Genomic DNA, 21,333 nt, shown 5'->3' with positions numbered 1-21,333 from the left:
TCCCCCATTTTTAGGAATGAGGGCAATGAATGTGGCATTTAAGCTTTTTACAAAGCAGCCCGCCTAGGCGAACTCCCTAAGGCTTCCATGAAATAATTTTTGAAGGATTTGCAGCAATTCAGAAAAAGGGCAGTTGACAAGCCATCGGGGTCTCGAGGCTTTGTCCCTGTTCAAGGATTTAATTGCATTTAACACCTCTTCCTTAAAAAAAAAAATCTTCTTCTAATGTCTTTCTCTCCTGAACTAAGATTTTCTTAAATAATGACCGATGATATTCAACTACCCCTTTTTTTTTTACCTCCTCAGAAAACTTACAAGACTTTATCATTAACAACAATGTTGGGGATGTAGTTTGCCGTTCTTCTGAAGGAAGCCATGTTATGGAAGTACTTTGTATTCTTATCCCTACTTTAAGCTAAGTTCCTCTCAATTTGAGTCTCCAAGAGGATTCCACTTATCAAGGAAGAAAAGTAAATTCTTCATTGTATTATTTCTGGATTTATTTGGATTTAAACAAACCTTAATATAATTGTGATAAGTGAATTGGAGATGGAGATTTTACAAATTGGAAAAGTCTCGTTGGAGACGAACTAGAAAGATTTCAGACAGATGGAATACCTGTTAGGGTTTTACAGATCAAGTAATTAATGGAGAAAAATAAACAAAACACACACACAAATATTGACACCAGAGTTATGTGGTTCGGCCAAAATCCGGCCTACGTCCACGAGAGCGAGAGATTACTATGTACTGGGAAAAATATAGAGGAGGAGGAGGATACAATCACTCAACTCTTACAGCTCTCTCTCTCTCTACACAATCTCTCTACTTCACGCAGCTTACACTGCAACACACTCTTTCAAACTCTGCACTCTTATGCACGCTGCAACACACCACACTCTCATCCACAACTCCACACACACGTGTATATATATATACACAAGGGGGAGCAAAAAATTCAACGGGCGGTGGCTAAATGTCAACATGGCCGGCAAAGTAGGTGGAGCAGCAAAGGGTGACAGAGGAGCAGCTGGCACTGAAGATGTTGAAGGAGCAGCAGCCGTTTGCTTTGACTGGGTATGGATCCATCAATTCTCCCTCTCTATACCCATAGGAGGAGAATAATATGTTAATCTTAAATTGACGTCCATCCCAGCTATATCCCTACATAGCTGGAGCTTCTCATAAGTTACCCCCTTTGTTAACATGTCTGCCGGATTCTCTTTAGTATGAATTTTGACTAGCTTCAACAGCTGTTGTTCCATCACTTCGCGTATCCAATGATAGCAAATGTCAATATGTTTTGTTCAGGAATGGTACATTGAATTCTTGTTCAAGTCCAGTGCACTCTGACTATCACAATGTACCTTGTATTCTTCCTATTTGACTCCTAACTCTTGAAGAAACCGCTTTAAGCACAACATCTCCTTCCCAGCTTCCGCTGCGGCAATATATTCTGCTTCTGTTGTGGATAGGGCAACACACTTTTGTAATTTTGACTGCCATGATACAGCTCCCCCTGCAAAGGTGAACAAAAAACCTGATGTGGACTTTCTTCCATCAAGATCACCAGCCATGTCTGCATCAGTGTAACCCTCCAAGATTGGTTCAGCTTCCCCGAAACATAAGCATAATCCCGATGTACCTTTCAAGTACTTGAGAATCCATTTCACAGCTTCCCAATGGTCTTTCCCTGGATTGGAAAGAAACCTGCTCACAAGGCCTACAGCGTGGGAATGTCTGGTCTGGTATATACTATTGCGTACATCAAGCTTCCAACTACTGATGAGTATGGGACTATTGACATTTCTTCCCTTGATGAGTGAGACAACTTCTTGCTTAGCTTGAAATGATTAGCCAGTGGAGTACTTACTGGCTTGGCACTTTCCATGTTGAACCTTTTGATTACGCATTCAATATACTTCTCCTGTGATAACCATAATTTTCTGGCTTTCCTGTCGCGACTGATCTTGATGCCTAGGATCTGCTGAGCTGGGCCTAAGTCTTTCATTTCAAATGACTTAGACAACTCCATCTTTAACTTGTTGATCTTGCTTGCATCCTGACCAATGATCAACATGTCATCAACATAGAGTAGTAGTATGACAAGACTACTATCAGAGAATATCTGAACATATGCACACTGATCTGCTGCAGTCCTCTTGTATCCGTGACTCACCATGAAAGAGTCAAATTTTCTATACCATTGTCTTGGTGCTTGCTTAAGGCCGTAGAGACTTTTCTTCAACCTGTAGACTAGGTGTTCCTTCCCTGGAACTTCAAATCTTTCTGGTTGCTCCATATAGATGTCTTCTTCCAAGTCTCCATGTAGGAAGGCTGTCTTCACATCCATTTGTTCAAGCTCTAGATTTAACTTGGCTACTAATCCGAGTATGACTCAAATTGTTGTCATTTCATTACTGGCGAAAATATCTCGTCAAAGTCAACGCCTTTCTTCTGTTCGAAACCTTTGACGACCAATCTGGCTTTATGCGTCACAATTTGTCCACTACCATCTTTCTTAAGCTTGAAGACCCATTTGTTCCTTAGTGCTCTCTTCCCTTTGGGAAGTTTTACCCGTTCATACGTTTGATTCTTATGTAAAGAATTCACCTCTGCTTTCATAGCTTCCATCTATTTGATTTTGTCAGTATGAGACTGGACCTCTTGGAAACTTTTTGGCTCCCCCTCATCAGTGAGTAAAAGATATTCTGATTCTGGATATCTTCTCGATGGAATCAGAATATGACCTCTTTCAGATCTTCTGGGCTCAACTTCTTCTGGAGGAGGATATACTTCATCATCTAACTGATGTGATGATTCTGCAATTTCTGGTGAAGGGGGTTGTTGCTCCCCCTACTCAACACCGTCTACATCTGTTTCCAAAGGATCATCCTGCAATTCTCCATGGTTTGTGGGAGAATATGATGGTGTAGGATCCGTTACAATGACTGGAGCACTGGAACTAGGCTGGTTAGACTTTGTTTGTGGTTCAAAGTCCTCAAACACCTGGTTTTCATGGAAAACCACATCTCTCGATCTGATGACCTGCTTCCTCTCTGGATCCCATAATCTGTAGCCGAATTCATCATCTCTATAGCCAATAAAGATACATGGAATGGACTTCACGTCGAGCTTTTGCCTCTGCTCATTAGATATATATGCAAAAGCTTTGCACCCAAACACTCTTAGATGAGTGTAAGAAACTTTTCTTCTGGTCCATTCTTTCTCTGGAATTCCAAATTTAAGTGGTGCTAACGGTGATCTGTTGATAAGGTAACATGCGGCACGAATAGCTTCCCCCCGGAATGGCTTAGGTAATTTAGCCATACTGAGCATACTTCTAACTCTCTCCATAATGGTTCGATTCATTCTTTCAGCTACACCATTATATTGTGGGGTACGTGGGGCCGTCTTTTCATGCCTAATACCACGTTCAGTACAGTATGCTCTGAACTCGTTGTATACTCGCCTCCATTGTCTGTCCGGAGGCACTTCAATTTCTTCCCTGTTTGCCTCTCCACCATAGCATGAAATTCCTTGAAATATTTAAATACCTGGTCCTTTGTTTTCAGAAAATATACCCACACCTTCCTTGAAGCGTCGTCAATAAAGGTAACAAAATACCTTTTGCCACCGATTGATTCTATTTCAATGGGTCTGCATACATCAGAATGTACCAAACTCAATGGCTTTGACCTTCTCTTCATAGAGGAACTAAATGAAACTCTATGCTGTTTCCCAAATAAGCAATGATCACATGGGTTTAAGGCAATACCTTTTGTGATTTTGATAAATGCCTTCTTCGCCAGTGTAAGGAGCCCTTTTTCACCCACGTGTCCGAGTCTCTTGTGCCATAGGTTTGGTGATGCTTCATCTTTCATTGCATTGATGGCATCAGTACAAATCTTCACTTGCGTCTTGTACAATGTGCAGCAATTGCGTCCTCGTGCTATTGTCAAATTACCTTTTGATAATTTCCAAGCACCTTTCCCAAAGTAGCTTTCATAACCATGTTTATCAAGGGCTGCCCCAGAAATAAGGTTGAGTTGAAGGTCTGGGACATGTCGAACATCCTTTAGTGTTATGGTGCAACCAATATTGGTCACAATCTGCACGTCTCCGATTCCCACGATCTGGGAAGAACTAGTGTTCCCCATCTTTACTGTACCAAAATCTCCATATTATACATCGTGAAGAATTCTTTGTGGGGAGTGGCATGGTAGGAGGTTCCTGTGTCTACCACCCATTCAGTGTCGTGGTTCCCGATATGACAACATGCATCTTCTTCAATTGAAAAGACTGATATATCTTGGGTTAAGGTGATCGAGTTCTCACCTTCCTCTTTCTTTTGTTGCTGGCGGCTTTGACCATGATCCCGTCGAAATTTTCGACAATCTTTCTTCATGTGGCCTTCGATGCCACAATAGTAACAAGAGATCTTTCCTCTCTGCCAATTTTTACCATCACTGAATCTACTGCAATCCTGGGATCTTCCTTTAGATTTGCTTCTACCTCTGCCTCTACCTCGACTTCTGGTACTGGTACTTTCTTGAGGTCGACCTCTAGTTTTAGTAACAAAGGCTTGTGACTGATCTGCACCTGTTTCTTTTCTCCTGGCCTCTTCGTTGAATAAGGCATCTTTTACCATCGCCATGGTAAGTTTGCCGTCAGGAGCTGAATTGCTGAGAGTGATAACCAATATCTTCCAACTGTCCGGTAAGGAGCTAAGAAGCAGCAATGCTTCTGCTTCATCACCAAGATCCATCTTTACTGATGAAAGCTGATTTACTAGGTTTTGGAACTCACTAGTATGTTCAGCTATAGAGGTCCCGCTTTTTAACTTTAGATTAACAAGCTGTCTCATTAACATGGCTTTGTTGCAAGCAATCTTGGCCTGGTACATGTTTTCCAGCTTCTCCTAAAGACTATAAGCATCAGTCTCTTGTGCGACGTGATGATATACCTTATGGTCAATTCATTGTCTGATTTGACCAATGGTCTTCCTATTCATTCTTCTCCAATCATCATCTTTTACGGAATTTGGTTTCATACCTTTATAATCCAAAGAATCTGCCAGATCCTTACAATTAAGGAGATCCTCCATCCGAGACCTCCACAGAGTGTAATTGGAGGCTGTGAGCTTGATCATAGTACCCGAGTCTGACTCCTCCATTGATTTTTAGCACTAACTTGCTTGTACAGAAAAATTGGGATAGAATCTCAAGAAACCGGATATACAGTTGCGTCCAAAATGGTCGAAAACCCTAGAAATGGCTTAAGTTGTTCGAAAAACGGACCTGGAATGGCTTTGAAAAGCCCGGTCAAAATTTGGTCAAATTGGTCAACTCTAGTCTACTATGCTGACGTGGCAGTGATGACGTGTCAGCTGACGTGGATAGGGGCCCACTGCGGGTCCCAGTGCTGACGTGGCACTGCCCGGGTTGCTGACTAGGCGCCACGTGTCGCTAACTGGTCGCGGGTCCCGACTGACGTGGCCGCTGACTGTGCTGCTGACGCGGCGCTGAAGTGGCTCGCTGACTGTGCGGCTGACGTGGCCTGGCGTTGGTTGATGCGGCGCTGACTCAACGATTATGTGGCTGCTGACGTCAACGTCTTCTTCCTGCGAATGTGCGCCGGACCTTCGCCGGCGCGTGAACAAGCGTGACGATGCTTCCCGATCAATAGTCGGTGCGTGGAGGTGCGTGTGGGAGCGTGGAAACGTCGCCTTGACATTGGCGGCGCGTGTAGGCGCGTGCAGCATTTTTTGAAATCGTTTGGAGCTCCGGTTGACACCGTTTGCTTCGTCTCGACGAGTGGAGTTTGATGGTAGCCTCAAAATTAAATTTTGAGCTACTGGATAGAGGCTAAAAAATCTGGGAATTTTCTCCGATCTGAAATTCTACTCCAACAATACTCTCTAATACCACTTTGTTAGGGTTTTACAGATCAAGTAATTAATGGAGAAAAATAAACAAAGCACACACACAAATATTGGCACCAGAGTTACGTGGTTCGGCCAAAATCTGGCCTACGTCCAAGGGAGCGAGAGATTACTATGTACTGGAAAAAATACAGAGGAGGAGGGGGATACAATTACTTAACTCTTACATCTCTCTCTCTCTACACAATCTCTCTACTTCACGCAGCTTACACTGCAACACACTCTCTCAAACTTTGCACTCTTATGCACGCTGCAACACACCACACTCTCATCATACACAACTCCACACACACGTGTATATATATATACACAAGGGGGAGCAAAAAATTCAACGGCCAGTGGCTAAATGTCAGCATGGCCGGCAACGTAGGTGGAGCAGTAAAGGGTGACGGAGGAGCAGTCGGCGCCGAAGATGTTGAAGGAGCAGCAGCCGTTTGCTTTGACTGGGTATGGATCCATCAATACCTCTGTATCAAAGTGAGGGGTAACAATTTTTCAGTAGATCATTGTTCTTTGCAAAGGAGCCAATGTCATGGCTATGTCAGAGTTTGGAAGAAGTGGGACAAAACAAAGTTCTAAGGGAGCATGCAGAAAAGGTTTGGGAAGATCGGACTTACTGCTACCAGATTAACAAAAAAATGGGGACGATGACATATGAAGGTTACTGAAGAGGTTAAGTGTAAGGGAACATTCTATATACAGATTCAAATGGATCATACATTGCAAGCTTGTAATTGGCTTGCTTGGCCCATCAGAAAATGGCAAAAGAAAGTGACGGTGGTGCCGGTGTAGGCTACGAGAAAGTAAGGGCAACTTGGAAACTGTTGAAGATTAAACTTGAGAACAGTGGGACGGTGGCAGCAAAAATTTGACTGCAGAAGCTTCATCAACCAGCAGCCCACCTCCATTGAAGTTAAGCAAAATTTGGCCACCAACCTTACAAAACTAGCCACCATTGTTGATTATTTGTTTTCTGTAATTGTTATAAATAGGTGAGTGTGTGTGTGTGCATTGTAAATGTGTGGTGTGTTGAGAGTGGAAAGCCAGTGAGTGAGCGAGAGATTTTGTTTTTAAATTCCTTTGTATTATTTTCCAGATTGAAATATATTTGTTTCATATTTATCCTCACTGAGTTTCAGTCACATCCAGTGACTGAGTGTACCTCTCCACCCATCAGTGGTATCAGAGCGTCCACGTACGCTGGAATTTGCCAAACATAGGCGAACGAGAAATTCAATTTTCTTCTCAGTTTTGAAGTTACTCCAAATCCCAAATTGAGTCTTCCATTGTGCAATTCGACTCGAGACGATTCCAACAGTGGAAACTACGTCTCAAACGGACACCGGGAGAGTATACACGAGCTCCCACGAGCCTCCCACGAAGACAGCGCTCTTTCCACGCGCCGCACGCGCCGACGAAGACTCCTTCAGACGGCGACACTAGCCTCATGCTCCCGCACGCATCTTCTTCGCCCGATTGGCGAGATCCGACCCGGATAGCGACCCGCAACCTGGCTCAGCAACCTGCAACCCGGATCCGTGCCCGAGACTCGACCCGCATCCGACCCGCCTCCCAGCAGCGGACACGCGGCGCGAGCAGAGAACGCCACGTGGCATAACGGGAAAATTAACGCTGTTAAACGGCCGTTAAGTTAAACCGGTTAGTTTAAAAATTCACCAGAATTTTCCTGTAGCCGGTTCAGTAATTTTTAAACCGGTTCTTTACAAAACAAAACCGGTTCCTAAGGTTTTTCGATCTTCTGAATACATTGGTGGCATTAGATTTACCAAAATCAGCCCCCATCTCTCTGTTTTTATATACTAAATTCGATGGCTAACGGTACTATCCAATCGGTCATTCCAAAATTGACCTGAGAGAATTATGACAACTGGTCGATTCAAATGAGAGCCCTTCTAGGTTCTCAGGATGTCATGGATATCGTTGAAGATGGGTACAGAGAAAGTCCATCAAAAGAAGTCGAAGCAGTTATGCCCGATGCTCAAAGAACGATCTTGCGAGCCGATCGAAAGAAAGATTGTAAGGCGAAATCCATAATCTTATAAGGCCTTGATGAGACCACGTTTGAAATCATCGCCTCCGCAAAGACAACCAAAGAAGTCTGGGACTCTCTCCATCGAACACACAAAGGTGCAGATAAAGTAAAAAAGATTCATCTTCAGACATTGTGAGGTGAATTCGAATCTCTCAAAATGAAGTCTACTGAATCCATTGTAGACTACTATACACGAGTAATGGTAGTATCAAATCAAATGAGAAGAAATGGAGAGACTCTCAATGATGAGAGAATTTGTGAGAAAATTTTGCTATTTTTAGATCCAAAATATAATTATATAGCTGTGACCCTAGAGGAAACAAAAGACTTGGAAACAATGTCTGTAGAAGAACTTGTGGGCTCACTCCAAGCCCATAAGCAAAAAGTCAATAGAAGAAGTGATGATAAAGCACTGGAGCAAGCTCTCCAAACGAAGTTGTCCCTCACTACAGATAGATACGACAAAGGGGGGACGTCACAGCAAGGAAGAGGACGAGACCGAGGATCTCGTGGAAGAAATTCTGGAAATTTTGATTCCAGAGGAGGTGGCAGAGGCAGAAGAGGTCCCACTAGAGGAGGATGAAATCAATAGAGCTATGTCCCACAAGGCAGAGGACAAGGAAGAAGAGGAGGATACAATAATCGATCGAATGTAGACAAAAGAAACATTCAATGCTACAATTGTCACAAGTATGGACACTATAGCAATGAATGTTGGGGGCAACAATAAGAAAAGGTTAGCGAGGAGGCCAACCTTGCTGAAACTGATCATGCAGATGGAGAGTCGTTGATGCTGATGGCACACAATTCAACTCCCCAGGACCAAAGCGTTTGGTACCTTGATTCTAGAGCTAGCAACCATATGACTAGCAGAAAGAACTTATTCTTTGAACTTAATGAGAAAGTTCAGGGGGAGATCTCTTTCGGCGATAATTCCAAAATCCCAGTCCAAGGGAGAGGAGATGTTTTGATCAAACAAAAGTCTGGAGATCTTGCTTACATTTCCAACGTCTACTATGTGCCAGCCATGAAGACTAATATACTTAGTCTCGGACAGCTCATGGAGAGAGACTATCGAATTAGCCTCAGTGATAAGCAGATGGTGATAATAGATGCTCGAGGAAAGCTTGTTACTCGAGTTCAAATGGCAAAGAATTGAATGTTTCCGCTTGCCATCCAACATGATACGCCAAGGTGTTTGAGCGTTATCATCAAAGACAAAGACTGGCTATGACATCTAAGGTATGGGCATCTAAACTTTGAAAGTTTGAAGCAATTAGGAAGCAAGAAGATGGTGAAGGGCTTACCCAATATTCATCATCCAAATGTGATATGTGAAAGCTGTATTTTGAGCAAGCAACATAGAAACAGCTTTGGAAAGCAAGCCGACTGGAGATCAACCATGCCGCTCCAGCTAATACACACAAATGTGTGTGGTCCACTAAGACCATTTTCGAATGGACAGAATCGATACTTCCTCACCTTCATCGACGACTACAGCAGGAAGACCTGGGTCTACTTCTTGAAAAGGAAGTTAGAGGTATTCGATAAGTTCAAAGAGTTCAAAACTCTTGTGGAGAAACAAAGTGGCTTCCGCATTAAGTCACTTCGGTCAGACCAAGGAGGAGAGTACAAAGACGAAGCTTTCCTGGGATTCCTTAGACAACAAAGAATTCAGAAACAGTTCACACCATCATACACTCCCCAGTTGAATGGTGTAGCCGAAAGGAAGAACCGCACAATCCTTAACATGGCTAGAAGCATGTTAAAGGATAAGAATGTGCCCAAGAGTTTTTGGGCAGAAGCAGTGTTATGTGCAATCTATCTGCTCAATAGGTGTCCTACGAAGAGCCTTGACACAAAGACACCATATGAAGCCTGGAGTACTCACAAGCCCAGTGTGAGTCATCTGAGGGTGTTTGGCTCCATAGCCTATGCCAAGATCCCAGAAGCAAGAAGGACAAAGCTGGATGATAAAGGAGATAAGTGTATCCTTGTAGGATACGGTGACAGCACCATGGGATATCGACTCTACAATCCCATCAACAAGAAAGTCTTTCACAGCCGGGATGTCATCTTTGAAGAAAATGAATCCTGGAAATGGGACCAGGTTGAATGTTCCAAAGATGCGGAATTGACACTTGAAGTAGAAGAACCTACACAGACAAGAGAAGTGGCTATTGAGCCACAAGTTCCTGAGCTGCAGACACCTCCACATGGTTCACCATAGAGGAATGAAGCTCCATCACCAATAGAGCGTGAAATCTCAGACATGAGACCTAGAGGAGCTTGAAATCTAGCCGACCTGTATGAAACTACAGAACCAATTGAAGAGTATGTTACTCTTTACTGTCTATTGTTAACCAGCGACCCGGTTAGCTTTGAGGAAGCTAACGAAGAAGACAAATGGAGAAAAGCGATGGATGAGGAGATTCAATCCATCAAGAAGAACAAAACTTGGGAGTTGAAAAATCTCCCGAAGGGCCGCAAAACCATTGGTGTTAAATGGGTCTACAAGACCAAAAAGAATGCTCAAGGAGAAGTTCAGAGATACAAAGCAAGACTTGTCGCCAAAGGCTACAAGCAAAAAGAAGGGATTGATTATGGAGAAATCTTTGCCCCGATTGCCAGACTTGAAACCATCAGATTACTTATTTCACTTTCAGCACAAAATGGATGGAAAATTTACCAGCTGGACATGAAATCAGCATTTTTGAATGGTTTTCTAGAAGAAGAGATTTATATCGATCAACCACCTGGATATGTAATGAAGGGCAAAGGAGACAGAGTGTACAAGTTGAAGAAAACACTCTATGGTTTGAAGCAAGCACCTCGTGCGTGGAACATGAGGATTGATGACTACTTCCAGAAGAATGGATTTGAGAAGTGTCCCTACGAGCATGCGATATATATAAAGATGGAGACAGATGGAAGCATGCTGATAGCCTGCCTATATGTTGATGATCTGATCTTCACCGGCAACAATCTAGAGATGTTTGCCGCTTTCAAAAGGAGCATGGTCAAAGAATTCGAAATGACGGATATTGGCCAGATGGCTCACTTCCTTGGCATAGAAGTCGTGCAAAGCGAGAAAGGAATTTTCATCTCCCAAAGCCACTATGCAAAAGAAGTATTGAAGAAGTTTGGGATGGACAAATGCAAACCAGTGACAACTCCAGTTGAAATGGGATTAGAGTTGAGAAAGAATGAGCAAGGAGATGTTGACCCCACATATTTTAAGAGTCTGGTTGGAAGCTTGAGGTATTTGACGTGCACCAGACCAGATATACTCTCTGGAGTTGGACTTGTCAGCAGGTACATGGAGACTCCTGACCAGTCCCACCTGAATGCAGTGAAAAGAATACTCCGATATGTCAAAGGTACCATCACTGATGGTATGTTTTATTCATCAAGAGGTAATTGCAGACTTATTGGCTATTCAGATAGCGATTGGGGAAGAGATCTTGATGAAAGAAAAAGCACGACTGGATTCACATTTTTCATGGGAGATACAGCGTTTACATGGTCTTCAAAGAAGCAACCCATCGTAACGTTGTCATCATGTGAAGCTGAGTATGTTGCTGCCAGCTCGACTCTTTGTCATGGAATATGGATTAGGAATGTACTGAAGTATCTGGGATTTCTTGAAGATAACCCCACAGAAGTTTACATCGACAACCGATCAGCGATTGCACTTGCGAAAAATCCAGTTTACCATGAAAGAAGTAAACATATTGATACTCGGTATCATTTTATCAGGGAGCATGTCAAAAATAAAGAAGTGGAATTGATATCTTGCAGAACGTATGATCAGATTGCTGACATTTTCACAAAGCCACTCAAACATGATATTTTTGTAAGACTGAAGACAATGCTCGGAATGACAAAGTTAGGAGAGTCAAGTTTAAGGGGGGATGTTGAAGATTAAACTTGAGAACAGTGGGATGGTGGCAGCAAAAATTTGACTGCAGAAGCTTCATCAATCGGCAGCCCACCTCCATTGAAGTTAAGCAAAATTTGGCCACCAACCTTACCAAACTAGCCACCATTGTTGATTATTTGTTTTCTGTAATTGCTATAAATAGGTGAGTGTGTGTGCATTGTAAATGTGTGGTGTGTTGAGAGTGGAAAGCCAGTGAGTGAGCGAGAGATTTTGTTTTTAAATTCCTCTGTATTATTTTCCAGATTGAAATATATTTGTTTCATATTTATCCTCACTGAGTTTTAGTCACATCCAGTGACTGAGTGTACCTCTCCACCCATCAGAAATAGGTGGAAGCAGGAAAATTCTGTTTGCAAGCAACATTGGAAGAAGATTTTCCCATAGAAAGGGAATGCAAAATCAATTCCGCTGAATCAGGTATCTTTATTATGCTAGATAATTTCAACAGAGACAGAAGAACAAGGTTTCTTAAAAGATGTCTGCTGGAAAGAAAAGGAATCAATCTTAAGGCAGAAAACAAGGATATTGAATTGCTCAGCATAGGGGACAAGGAGAGAGGAAGACGGCGCGTGGATGCACGCATGCAACCTGCGAGCCCACTAGGTTGTGGTGAAAGGAGTGCGTCCCATCCTTGAATGCATCGGGACCAGTCGATCTTTAATGCAAGAAAAAAGTTAATTTGAACCCGATATATATATATATATATATATATATAAATTAAAGAGATATATTATTTTTTATATTTTATGTTTTTTTAAAAGTATTAACAAATAAAATAAAAAGTATTATTATTATTATTTTTAAAAAAATTACGTCACTTTATATGAAATGTTTTTAAAAAAATTAAATTATATTTTTAAACGGATTTTTATACACATTTATGACTTGCTTATTAAATGAGCGAATTTGAGTTTATATTCTAGTCATCTATTAATGAACGGTTCAACCTGAATCTAAACCCGTTCAACCTCTACCTATTTATGATCTTTTCAAATTCGACCCACTAATCCGTTTTGCAACTCCTAGTTGCAAATGATAGTGATCACGTGTTGGTTGGTATGCATGCAGGCCCAAAGTTTGTGGACGGTGCATTGGCGGGCTCTCAAACTAGGCCTGACCATCAAAAGGCAACCCAGTTGTAATGGGCAAATGGATCATGGTCAAAGCCCATCATCTTTTTGCAAGAACATAGAGGAATAAAACCCATCCCATTTATGACTCGCTTATTTAATGGGCAAGTTTGAGTTTATATGCTAGTCATCTGTTAATGAAGAGTTCAACCTGAATCTAAACCCGTTCAACCTCTACCCATTTATGACCCTTTCAAACTCGACCCGCTAATCCGTTTTGCCATTCCTAGCTGCAAATGATAGTGACCACGTGTCGATTGGTATGCATGTAGGCCCAGAGTTGGTGGACGGCGCATTGGCGGGGGCTCTCAAACTAGGCCTCAGAAAGCAACCCAACTATAATGGGCAAATGGATCAGGGTCAAAGCCCATCGTCTTTTTGCAAGCACACAGAGGAATAAAGCCCAGCCCATGATCCAATTGTAATAGGCAAATGGATTTTTTTTGAATACCCAATGGAAGATGAATGGAACGATTTTGTACATTTTGGCTCATATGAACATCAAGATGGTTTTCGTGGCTTCGGATGCAAGATTTTCAGAAAAGCATAGGAGATTGGTGAAAGGAACTTCAGATGAACAGAATGACTTTGTATTTTTTGGCTCAAAGTTTTTTAAGTGCAATATGAAAAGTTGTAAGAACTCAGTTCAAAAAGAAAATGTCTTGCAAAAACAAAAGTTAATGCAGGATACTGAAAGCCGGAATGGATTGAAAGAATGCAATCAACTAAAGTATTTTTTTTTTATAAACATCGTTCAAATTTTGATCAAATTAAAATATAAATAAACATAACTCAAATATGCAAAATGAGCTTTTACATCCACTAAACATATTATATTCTATTTTACATATATATTAAAAAATAGAATATAAGAAAAAAAAAATCACCAAGCCACATAAATTTAAAATTTTTCAAGTTTAAAATTATGCCTCAAATACAAATATTTAAAAATTATATACTCCAACATGTCAAAAAAAATAATAATAATAATAAATAAACTGTATTTAAGAAGCATGACTTTAAGTTGTAACATCAAAGGCAAGACTCTCCATACTAATAGATTTGCCCATCCTCCCTATTGGATGAACCCCATCACACAGCCTATAAGAAATGTAGATGTAAGCTTAAAAGTGACATAAGATTTTCACACAAAAAAAAAAAAAAAGAGAAAATAAAGATTATCCCAAAAAACCCTAATACCCCTTTGCTTGGCGCCATGTCACTCTAGATGAAGAAATTTTTTACCCATATTTTCAAAAAAATAAAAAAAAATTTAACAAGCAAATGTCATCCAATCATGAAAAAAAGGAGGCAAGGTAAAAAAAAAAAAAAAAATAGAACATAAAAAGATGAAACAATTTAATTGCCACGACAAGTATGATTAGATCAAATTTCAAAGCTCAATCTTCTAAAAACTTATTTTTATTTCATGAAAAATGGCTTTTGCATCACTCCACAATTTTTGGGTTAGGAAGTTTCAGGACCTAGTTTACAGTACCACGTTATTAAGACTTGTGTGTGTACATGTATAGTGTATGTATATATTAAGGCTTGAAATATAGAATTCACCTAAAACTTAGGTAGAAGCTTAAGTAAACTCCTAGATATAGCTAATGGTGTTTGCTTTAGTTTTAGGCTATTAAAACTAGTAAATCTACATTTATTTGGACACCTTCATTATCAAGGAACTTCAGCCACCAACAAGCCTTTCGGACCCCTTGGTGCTGCACCAAACCTACGGATCAGCGTCTTCCCCCTAGGTCTCACTGATCAGGTAAAGTCCGGAATGCGAACATGGCTTATGTGCATTAGTTGTTACATATTCCATATTTTTAAAAGAGAGGTACATGGACAACATAGAGGAGCAAATCCTCAGTGTAATTGCTCTTTTAGACACCCAATCATATCTTGAATTTTGAATAATTTTAGAAATTTTTTACTTAAATTGATAATACTTAACTGAAAATCACCCAAAATTCAAGAATATGAGTGTGTGTGTGTGTGTGTGTGTGAGAGAGAGAGAGAGAGAGAGAGAGAGAGAGAGAGAGAGAGAGAGAGTCAATCCTTACCATTATTCCTTTAAGGTTAATAGTGGACGGATTAGCTGTCTTTTTACTATTTTGGTGTAGAATTGTTTGTGCTAATTGTGGCACATAATGGCCTGCATAGCTCTCACCAGCAATATAGAAAGCTCTGTCCTTATATTCAGGAAATTTATTGAACCAATTCACCAAAAAAATATAATTATCTACCGCTGTTCTTCCATCTCCACCCACTACATTCTCAGATGATTTGTTTGAGTATGAAAATCCCACTCCAGCAGGAGTCTCCAAGAACAAGACATTAGCAACTGCGAAAATTGAAAATGATTTAATTAGTAGATTTTGATACTAAAAAAAAATGCATGTTTACGGAAGGAGAAGATCCTTTTCAAATTTGAAAAAATAAAAAAAAATATAAACCTTGATTCCAAGCAAATTTATTAATGCTAAGTGTTCCATTACTTTGAACTCGAAATGGTCCAACTTCCTGCATAGCTCCATAGCCAAGAGAGGAACAACCAGGACCTGAAAAAAGATTGAAGTATATTTTTATAAATAAGAATTAGTATATAAACCTGCAATAATACTTTAATTTGATTTATTATGAAGAAGAATTACCATAATAAATGTCACGTATAGGCATCGATTACTTATTAGGTATTTCGGTTTATGAATATCTCATCACGATCTGCCCTATATAAACTGATTGGATAATCTTATACTTGTATTATTGCACATAACCTTTTATCCATCTCAGAAGGCATGTATTTCTTTTAAAATCCCACTAGTCAATATATTATAGCGGAACTTATTTTTACATTGTTATATATATTGTTGATGCTAATTTTTTACGGGCTATATTATAATTATAGTAAAAACAAATTATTTATTCTAACAATATAATTACCAAAGCATAATTGCTTTTTCAGTTGTTTGCACATTTAGGCCTTACAAAAGGGTGATAAGGACCCCAATTATAATTTTTGACACAAATTCATGGCTGTAGGAGGGGATAGATCACTTGGCAAGGTAAATTTACGTTATAACTTATAACCCTTATGTAACAAATTTATCCTATTTATATTTGTACTACTTACAAATGAAAGTTTTATAATTTTTATTATAATTATTTTTAATTTAATTTGTTTATAGAGTTTTCTTTTAGATGATGTATAAAAAATTGAGATAGTTAAGTTGGCTCATGAATAACAAGAAAAAGAAAAAAAAGAAAAAGAAAAAGAAAAAGAAAAAGAAAAAGAAAATCTTATTACATAAATAAACAAAAGATTAATTAAATGAATAAGAAAGAACATGTCTTGTTTATAGTGAAGCATTTTAGTACGTGGAGTGAAAAATGTCTCTTGATATACTAACAAGAATTGTTTCTAAGATTAGGATGGATCAAGAAAAATGTCTCGAATAAGTATTTGATGTACACTTCAAAAATTTTTGTTAATCTGGATAGTTTAAAGATAAATTTATGGCGGCAATTATTCAATACTAATTGTGTGCGCATATACATACACCTTATTAAATGAGAAATATATTTTTAACAGAGTGTGGACTCTTAATGGTTTAAAATTCTATAAAGTAATTTTATTTGATAAATCTTTTAATTGGTGATGAAAAACCACAAACAAAACTCAAGATCTTTTTATTGCTGATTCAACAAGATATTCATTCCAAGATTATTAAACATTTTCGCCCTTAAATGCAAATTCCACAATACTCCTTATCTTTATAGACACATTTATTCTTATCGTTGAAACTCTATCTCACACACATACAGAAGAAAGTTGGCAAACAATAGAAATAACATAATATTTAGATTCAATGACTCCAACTAAACCTACTTCACACAGTGGCTAAGAAGACTAGATGAAGCGAGGATGGATCATACTATCAGACCATATCAATTTGAATGCATATAATTCTATTTTTCTTTTTTGAAAAAAAAGTTTACCACTTTAAACTCAAAATAACTAGAGTTTATATCAATCTAAATTTTATATACACACATACATATATGTGTGTGTGTGTATACATGAAAAAAAAAAAAATAGAATTGAAATCTTAAATAAATAACCTCCATTAAGCCATAGAAGAAGAGGCAAAGACTCCTTAGAGTATTCCGCTTCAGCAAAATAATAAAAAAGTGCGCGCCCAGCTTTCTCATCAATTGTAACGTAGCCACTATATTGATTAAAACCGACTGAGGGCTGTCCAGGCAATTGCGAAATTCTCTCTTGCTCCTTCGATTCTTGCTTAAGAGGAGCATTGACATCATTCTTCACAATATATTCAACTGGCTTAAAGTTGCTAGTGTCGATGACGGAGTTTTCCCACAACTTGGCCTTATAGAGATGGTCAAGTGCAATTCCTAACCTCTTTCCATAATTTTGAGGTACAAGGCATAAGACAAAAAGAACTAATAAGAAACACCAAAAACTGACTTCTTTCTCCATTATTTTTCCCTCAATTATTTCTTTAGACTCTCAATAATGGAAAATAGAAAAAAGTAATGAATCAAACTAATTCAACTAGATGATTTATAAATTGGTAGATGAGCCACTATTTGAATAAATGCTCAAAATATTGGACATTTTAAAATCACCTTTAAAGCAAATTTCCAAATAACCCCACATGATGTATCATACTTTTGTTTTGTGGTTGCTGATGCAGAACGTATTGGTTTTATCGTCATACGATCTTGTTTCATCATGCTTGCACATGCGTATATATAATTTTTTTTTGTTATCTCATAATTTTGAAAAATTAAACTTGCAAAAGAGTGTTCATCTAAAACCAACAAGTGACCAAGCCCTAACGCCCACTAAATATCTATTGAATTTATAATAAATAATTAGTTATAAGTCTTCTTTTATGATCCACTCTAAGCTGGCTAGCATAATTTATAGGCTATATTAATTTCTTTTGTGTAAAAGGGGAAATTTGTTTATCATTTTTTCTTAATTTTGACTAAATCATTGCTTTTTTTTTTTTAAGAGAACCATCTAGAAGTGTTCATGAATATTAAAATTCTGATTATATTTATAGAATTATAAAATTCATAAAGGCTCCTATTTTTTTGCCTCTAAAAATGAAAGTTGAATAATGAGCCCATTGAAATTTGGATTCCTAAATGAAAAAAGGAGAGGTAAAACTAGCAAGTCTAATTAACGCATGCATAAATGTAGTAATTACTATAGTTACCATGGATTTCACTTCTTATTTTAAACTAAAGTTAGTGTAAGTATTCAAAAAAGTAAATTGTGTTGTCTAAGAATTTGATCTTGCTGAGGTACTTGCACATGTTTATGTTTGGAACTTTTTATTAATATTAGATGTGAAACTTGCTAACATCTTAATAATGTTAGCAAGAATTTAGTACTAGAGTAAATATATATATATATATATATATATATATATATATATATATATATATAGGATAGGGAGAATAATATTTCACCAAGAGTGAATCACATTTTTTATCTACAAAATAAAAAATTGAATAATGAGCCCTTTCAAGTATGTATAGCAGTTGATAATTCTGCATTCCTTATATTTTGATCTAAAATTATCCTAAGCATTCATATATATATATATATTATGAAAAACTCTAATCATCATAGGAAAAAATCATGACTGATTTGTTGTCACATGATTTGATAGAATTTATTAAGAGGGGGGAATTTACCTAATTCTATTAAATGAAGAAATGTCACATCATTTGTAATTTTTGAAATGATTTTTGGGCATGAATAACAATTTAAACTTTGGAAAGTAATGATATGCTATATATATATATATATATATATATATATATATATATATTATCTTGTAACATTAGAAAATCAAATTTGCTAGAATTATTCATTTAGGAACAATGACAATGAACTCTTAAGCACTATTAGGTGAGCTACATCAATATCGTATCCCTAGGGCTAGCCTAAATAGTAGGCTTATTTAGTTCTTTTGTGCAAAGGGAAAAGAATATTTATCCTTTTTTCTCTTTTGACTAAATCACTATATTTCTAAAGAAAAATACTTAGAATTGTTCATTACTTTGATTGTATTCATAGAGTTATACAAGGTATAATATTTTGCGTAAAAAATCTACAGCGCAATAATTATTCCACCTAAAACTCATTTCTATTATTTGTCTCTAAAAATAAAGTTGAATGACAACTCCTTGAAATTGAAATTCCTAAAGGAGAGTTTGGACTACTAAGCATAAGAATAAATGTATCAACTAGTGTAGTAGAAATTTTTTAACATATAGCATGCCAAGTAGTGAATATATAATATGCTAGATGCTTGCATACTATGAAAAATTTCTAGTTGTAATATTGTATGCCCAGTTTGTTAAAGTTATCCTAACAACAAACCCTTATTTAAGTCCCACATTAGATGAGGTTGACAACATAAATATTTAATATAATATTAAGGGTAAAAAATTTTATATGATCGACTTTAGACTATTTTAATTAATGGGTTTCTTTAATTTCTCACAAAAATAAAAAATAAAAATTGTCCTATTTCTCTTTTGAGCAAAAGACACTCACCTCTCCTAAGATTTGTCAAAGAGACGGAAACCTCCCCTAAGATTTCAAAAATGCCACAAACCTCCAATGAAATTTCAAAAATATCAGATACATCCCTTGAGGTTTGCTGAAAAAATAGAAACCTCCCATAAAAAAAATTAATTTTTTTTTTTTTTGTAAAATACAAAGAAATGTTTGTCTTTTTGACAAACCTCAAATGAAGTTCTTGAAATTCTTAAAATCTCAATCTTTGGAATTTTTAAAACCATAGGGGAGGTCATTACCTTTTTGTCAAATTTCAAGGAATGTAAGTATCTTTTACCCTTGGATTTTTGAACTACTTCATTTTCTTAAGAATATCTTTTATAATTGCCTATGAATATAAAAATTTTAATTATATTTATAGAATTAAACAATTGGTAACTTATGGTAGAATAAATAAAGTTTGATTTTTCCATTAAAATTCAATTCCACCTGCTCTCCAAGTTGTGACACCTACTATAAAAGTGTTTGATATCTCAACTTTTAAATAGTGTTTGGGAGTATAAAATTTTGACCACTGATTTAGATTTGTGTTTGAAAGAAACTTAATATAATGATATACTATATTTTGTCCAAATCCTTACAAATCTAATTTAAGGCCGAAATCTATGCTCCCAAATGCAAGATTAGTAATATTTTGATGAAAAAAAAAATTCATTTAGGCAAGGGTTGGAGGCACCCAAAGGGACATCAATGTCCAAACTTGCCATGTTTTTGCCTTAGCAATCTTTAATACAAGAGAATACTAACAAAAAATTGTTGCCCCATATAGAATCTAATACCAACCAATTATATAATGCTACAATAGCACTTGGATCCATTAAAGAGGTGAGAGACCCACATTGCAAGGATCCACAACAAAGTATACACCCATTGATGTTGATCCAAGTTCTTAAGTGGCATTCGGTAATTGAGAGCTAAAATCTTTTGTAAAAGTAAATTTGGAGATATATAACTATTAAGACGGATTTGGTTAAGGTGTATGGAAGAGCAAATTGGGGGTTTCTTTGAAATAGGTTATTTAGATTTTTGGTTCCCCACAAACTATGTAAATCTTATTATGACATGGACATTCAATGCTTTTATAACCATCTTGTGATTGCAAAGTGACTTAGAGCTATTTAATTGGGAGACTTGCTCTTTGTTTATCTTTTTGTGAAGGGTATGGAAAAGCACCTCACCTACTGTAGGCACCTTAAATTGTTCGACCTTATATAACAAAAGTATGTAACATTTCATTCATTTTTTCATGAAAATATATATATAAATGAAATATAAAAATAAGAAAATATAGGGAAATAAATTGTAAATAATATATATATAATATATCTCAAATATATCACCTACCATAAGTTCAAAGGAGACTAGAGCCCAACATTGATGAGGGCAGTTACTACCCAAGTCAACTGCTCGGTCAGGGCAATTGACGTCGACGCCATGATGACCAGAATAATCTACGCCAATGCTGTAATAATTGGAGCGATTCACGCTCGTACCATAATTCGCCAATAAATGACATATCACCCTTGGGTCAAACTTCATCGCTATAAATGAGGATTAGAGAAGAGGCTAAGGTATCTTATTTTAAACTCTACTTTACTGTTACATAAAAAACCTCACATGCCAATACCTGAC

General features: G+C 37.6%; 1 protein-coding gene across 1 annotated transcript in view; it reads right to left on the bottom strand.

Moving 5' to 3' along the window:
* Positions 1 to 17,577, bottom strand: part of LOC131163585 (serine carboxypeptidase-like 40) — a 36,070-nt gene extending 18,493 nt beyond the window's left edge. The window contains exons 1-3 of the mRNA XM_058120175.1: positions 17,199 to 17,577; positions 15,533 to 15,637; positions 15,140 to 15,420 (exon numbers count right to left, since the gene is read on the bottom strand). Coding sequence (XP_057976158.1) covers positions 15,140 to 15,420; positions 15,533 to 15,637; positions 17,199 to 17,577 — 765 coding nt within the window. The remainder of the gene's footprint in view (positions 1 to 15,139; positions 15,421 to 15,532; positions 15,638 to 17,198) is intronic.
* Positions 17,578 to 21,333: the final 3,756 nt, after the last annotated feature.

Source organism: Malania oleifera, chromosome 9 (genome assembly GCF_029873635.1).
Source record: "Malania oleifera isolate guangnan ecotype guangnan chromosome 9, ASM2987363v1, whole genome shotgun sequence".
Classification (NCBI taxonomy): Eukaryota; Viridiplantae; Streptophyta; class Magnoliopsida; order Santalales; family Ximeniaceae; genus Malania; species Malania oleifera.
This window is presented reverse-complemented; position numbering and strand designations above follow the sequence as displayed.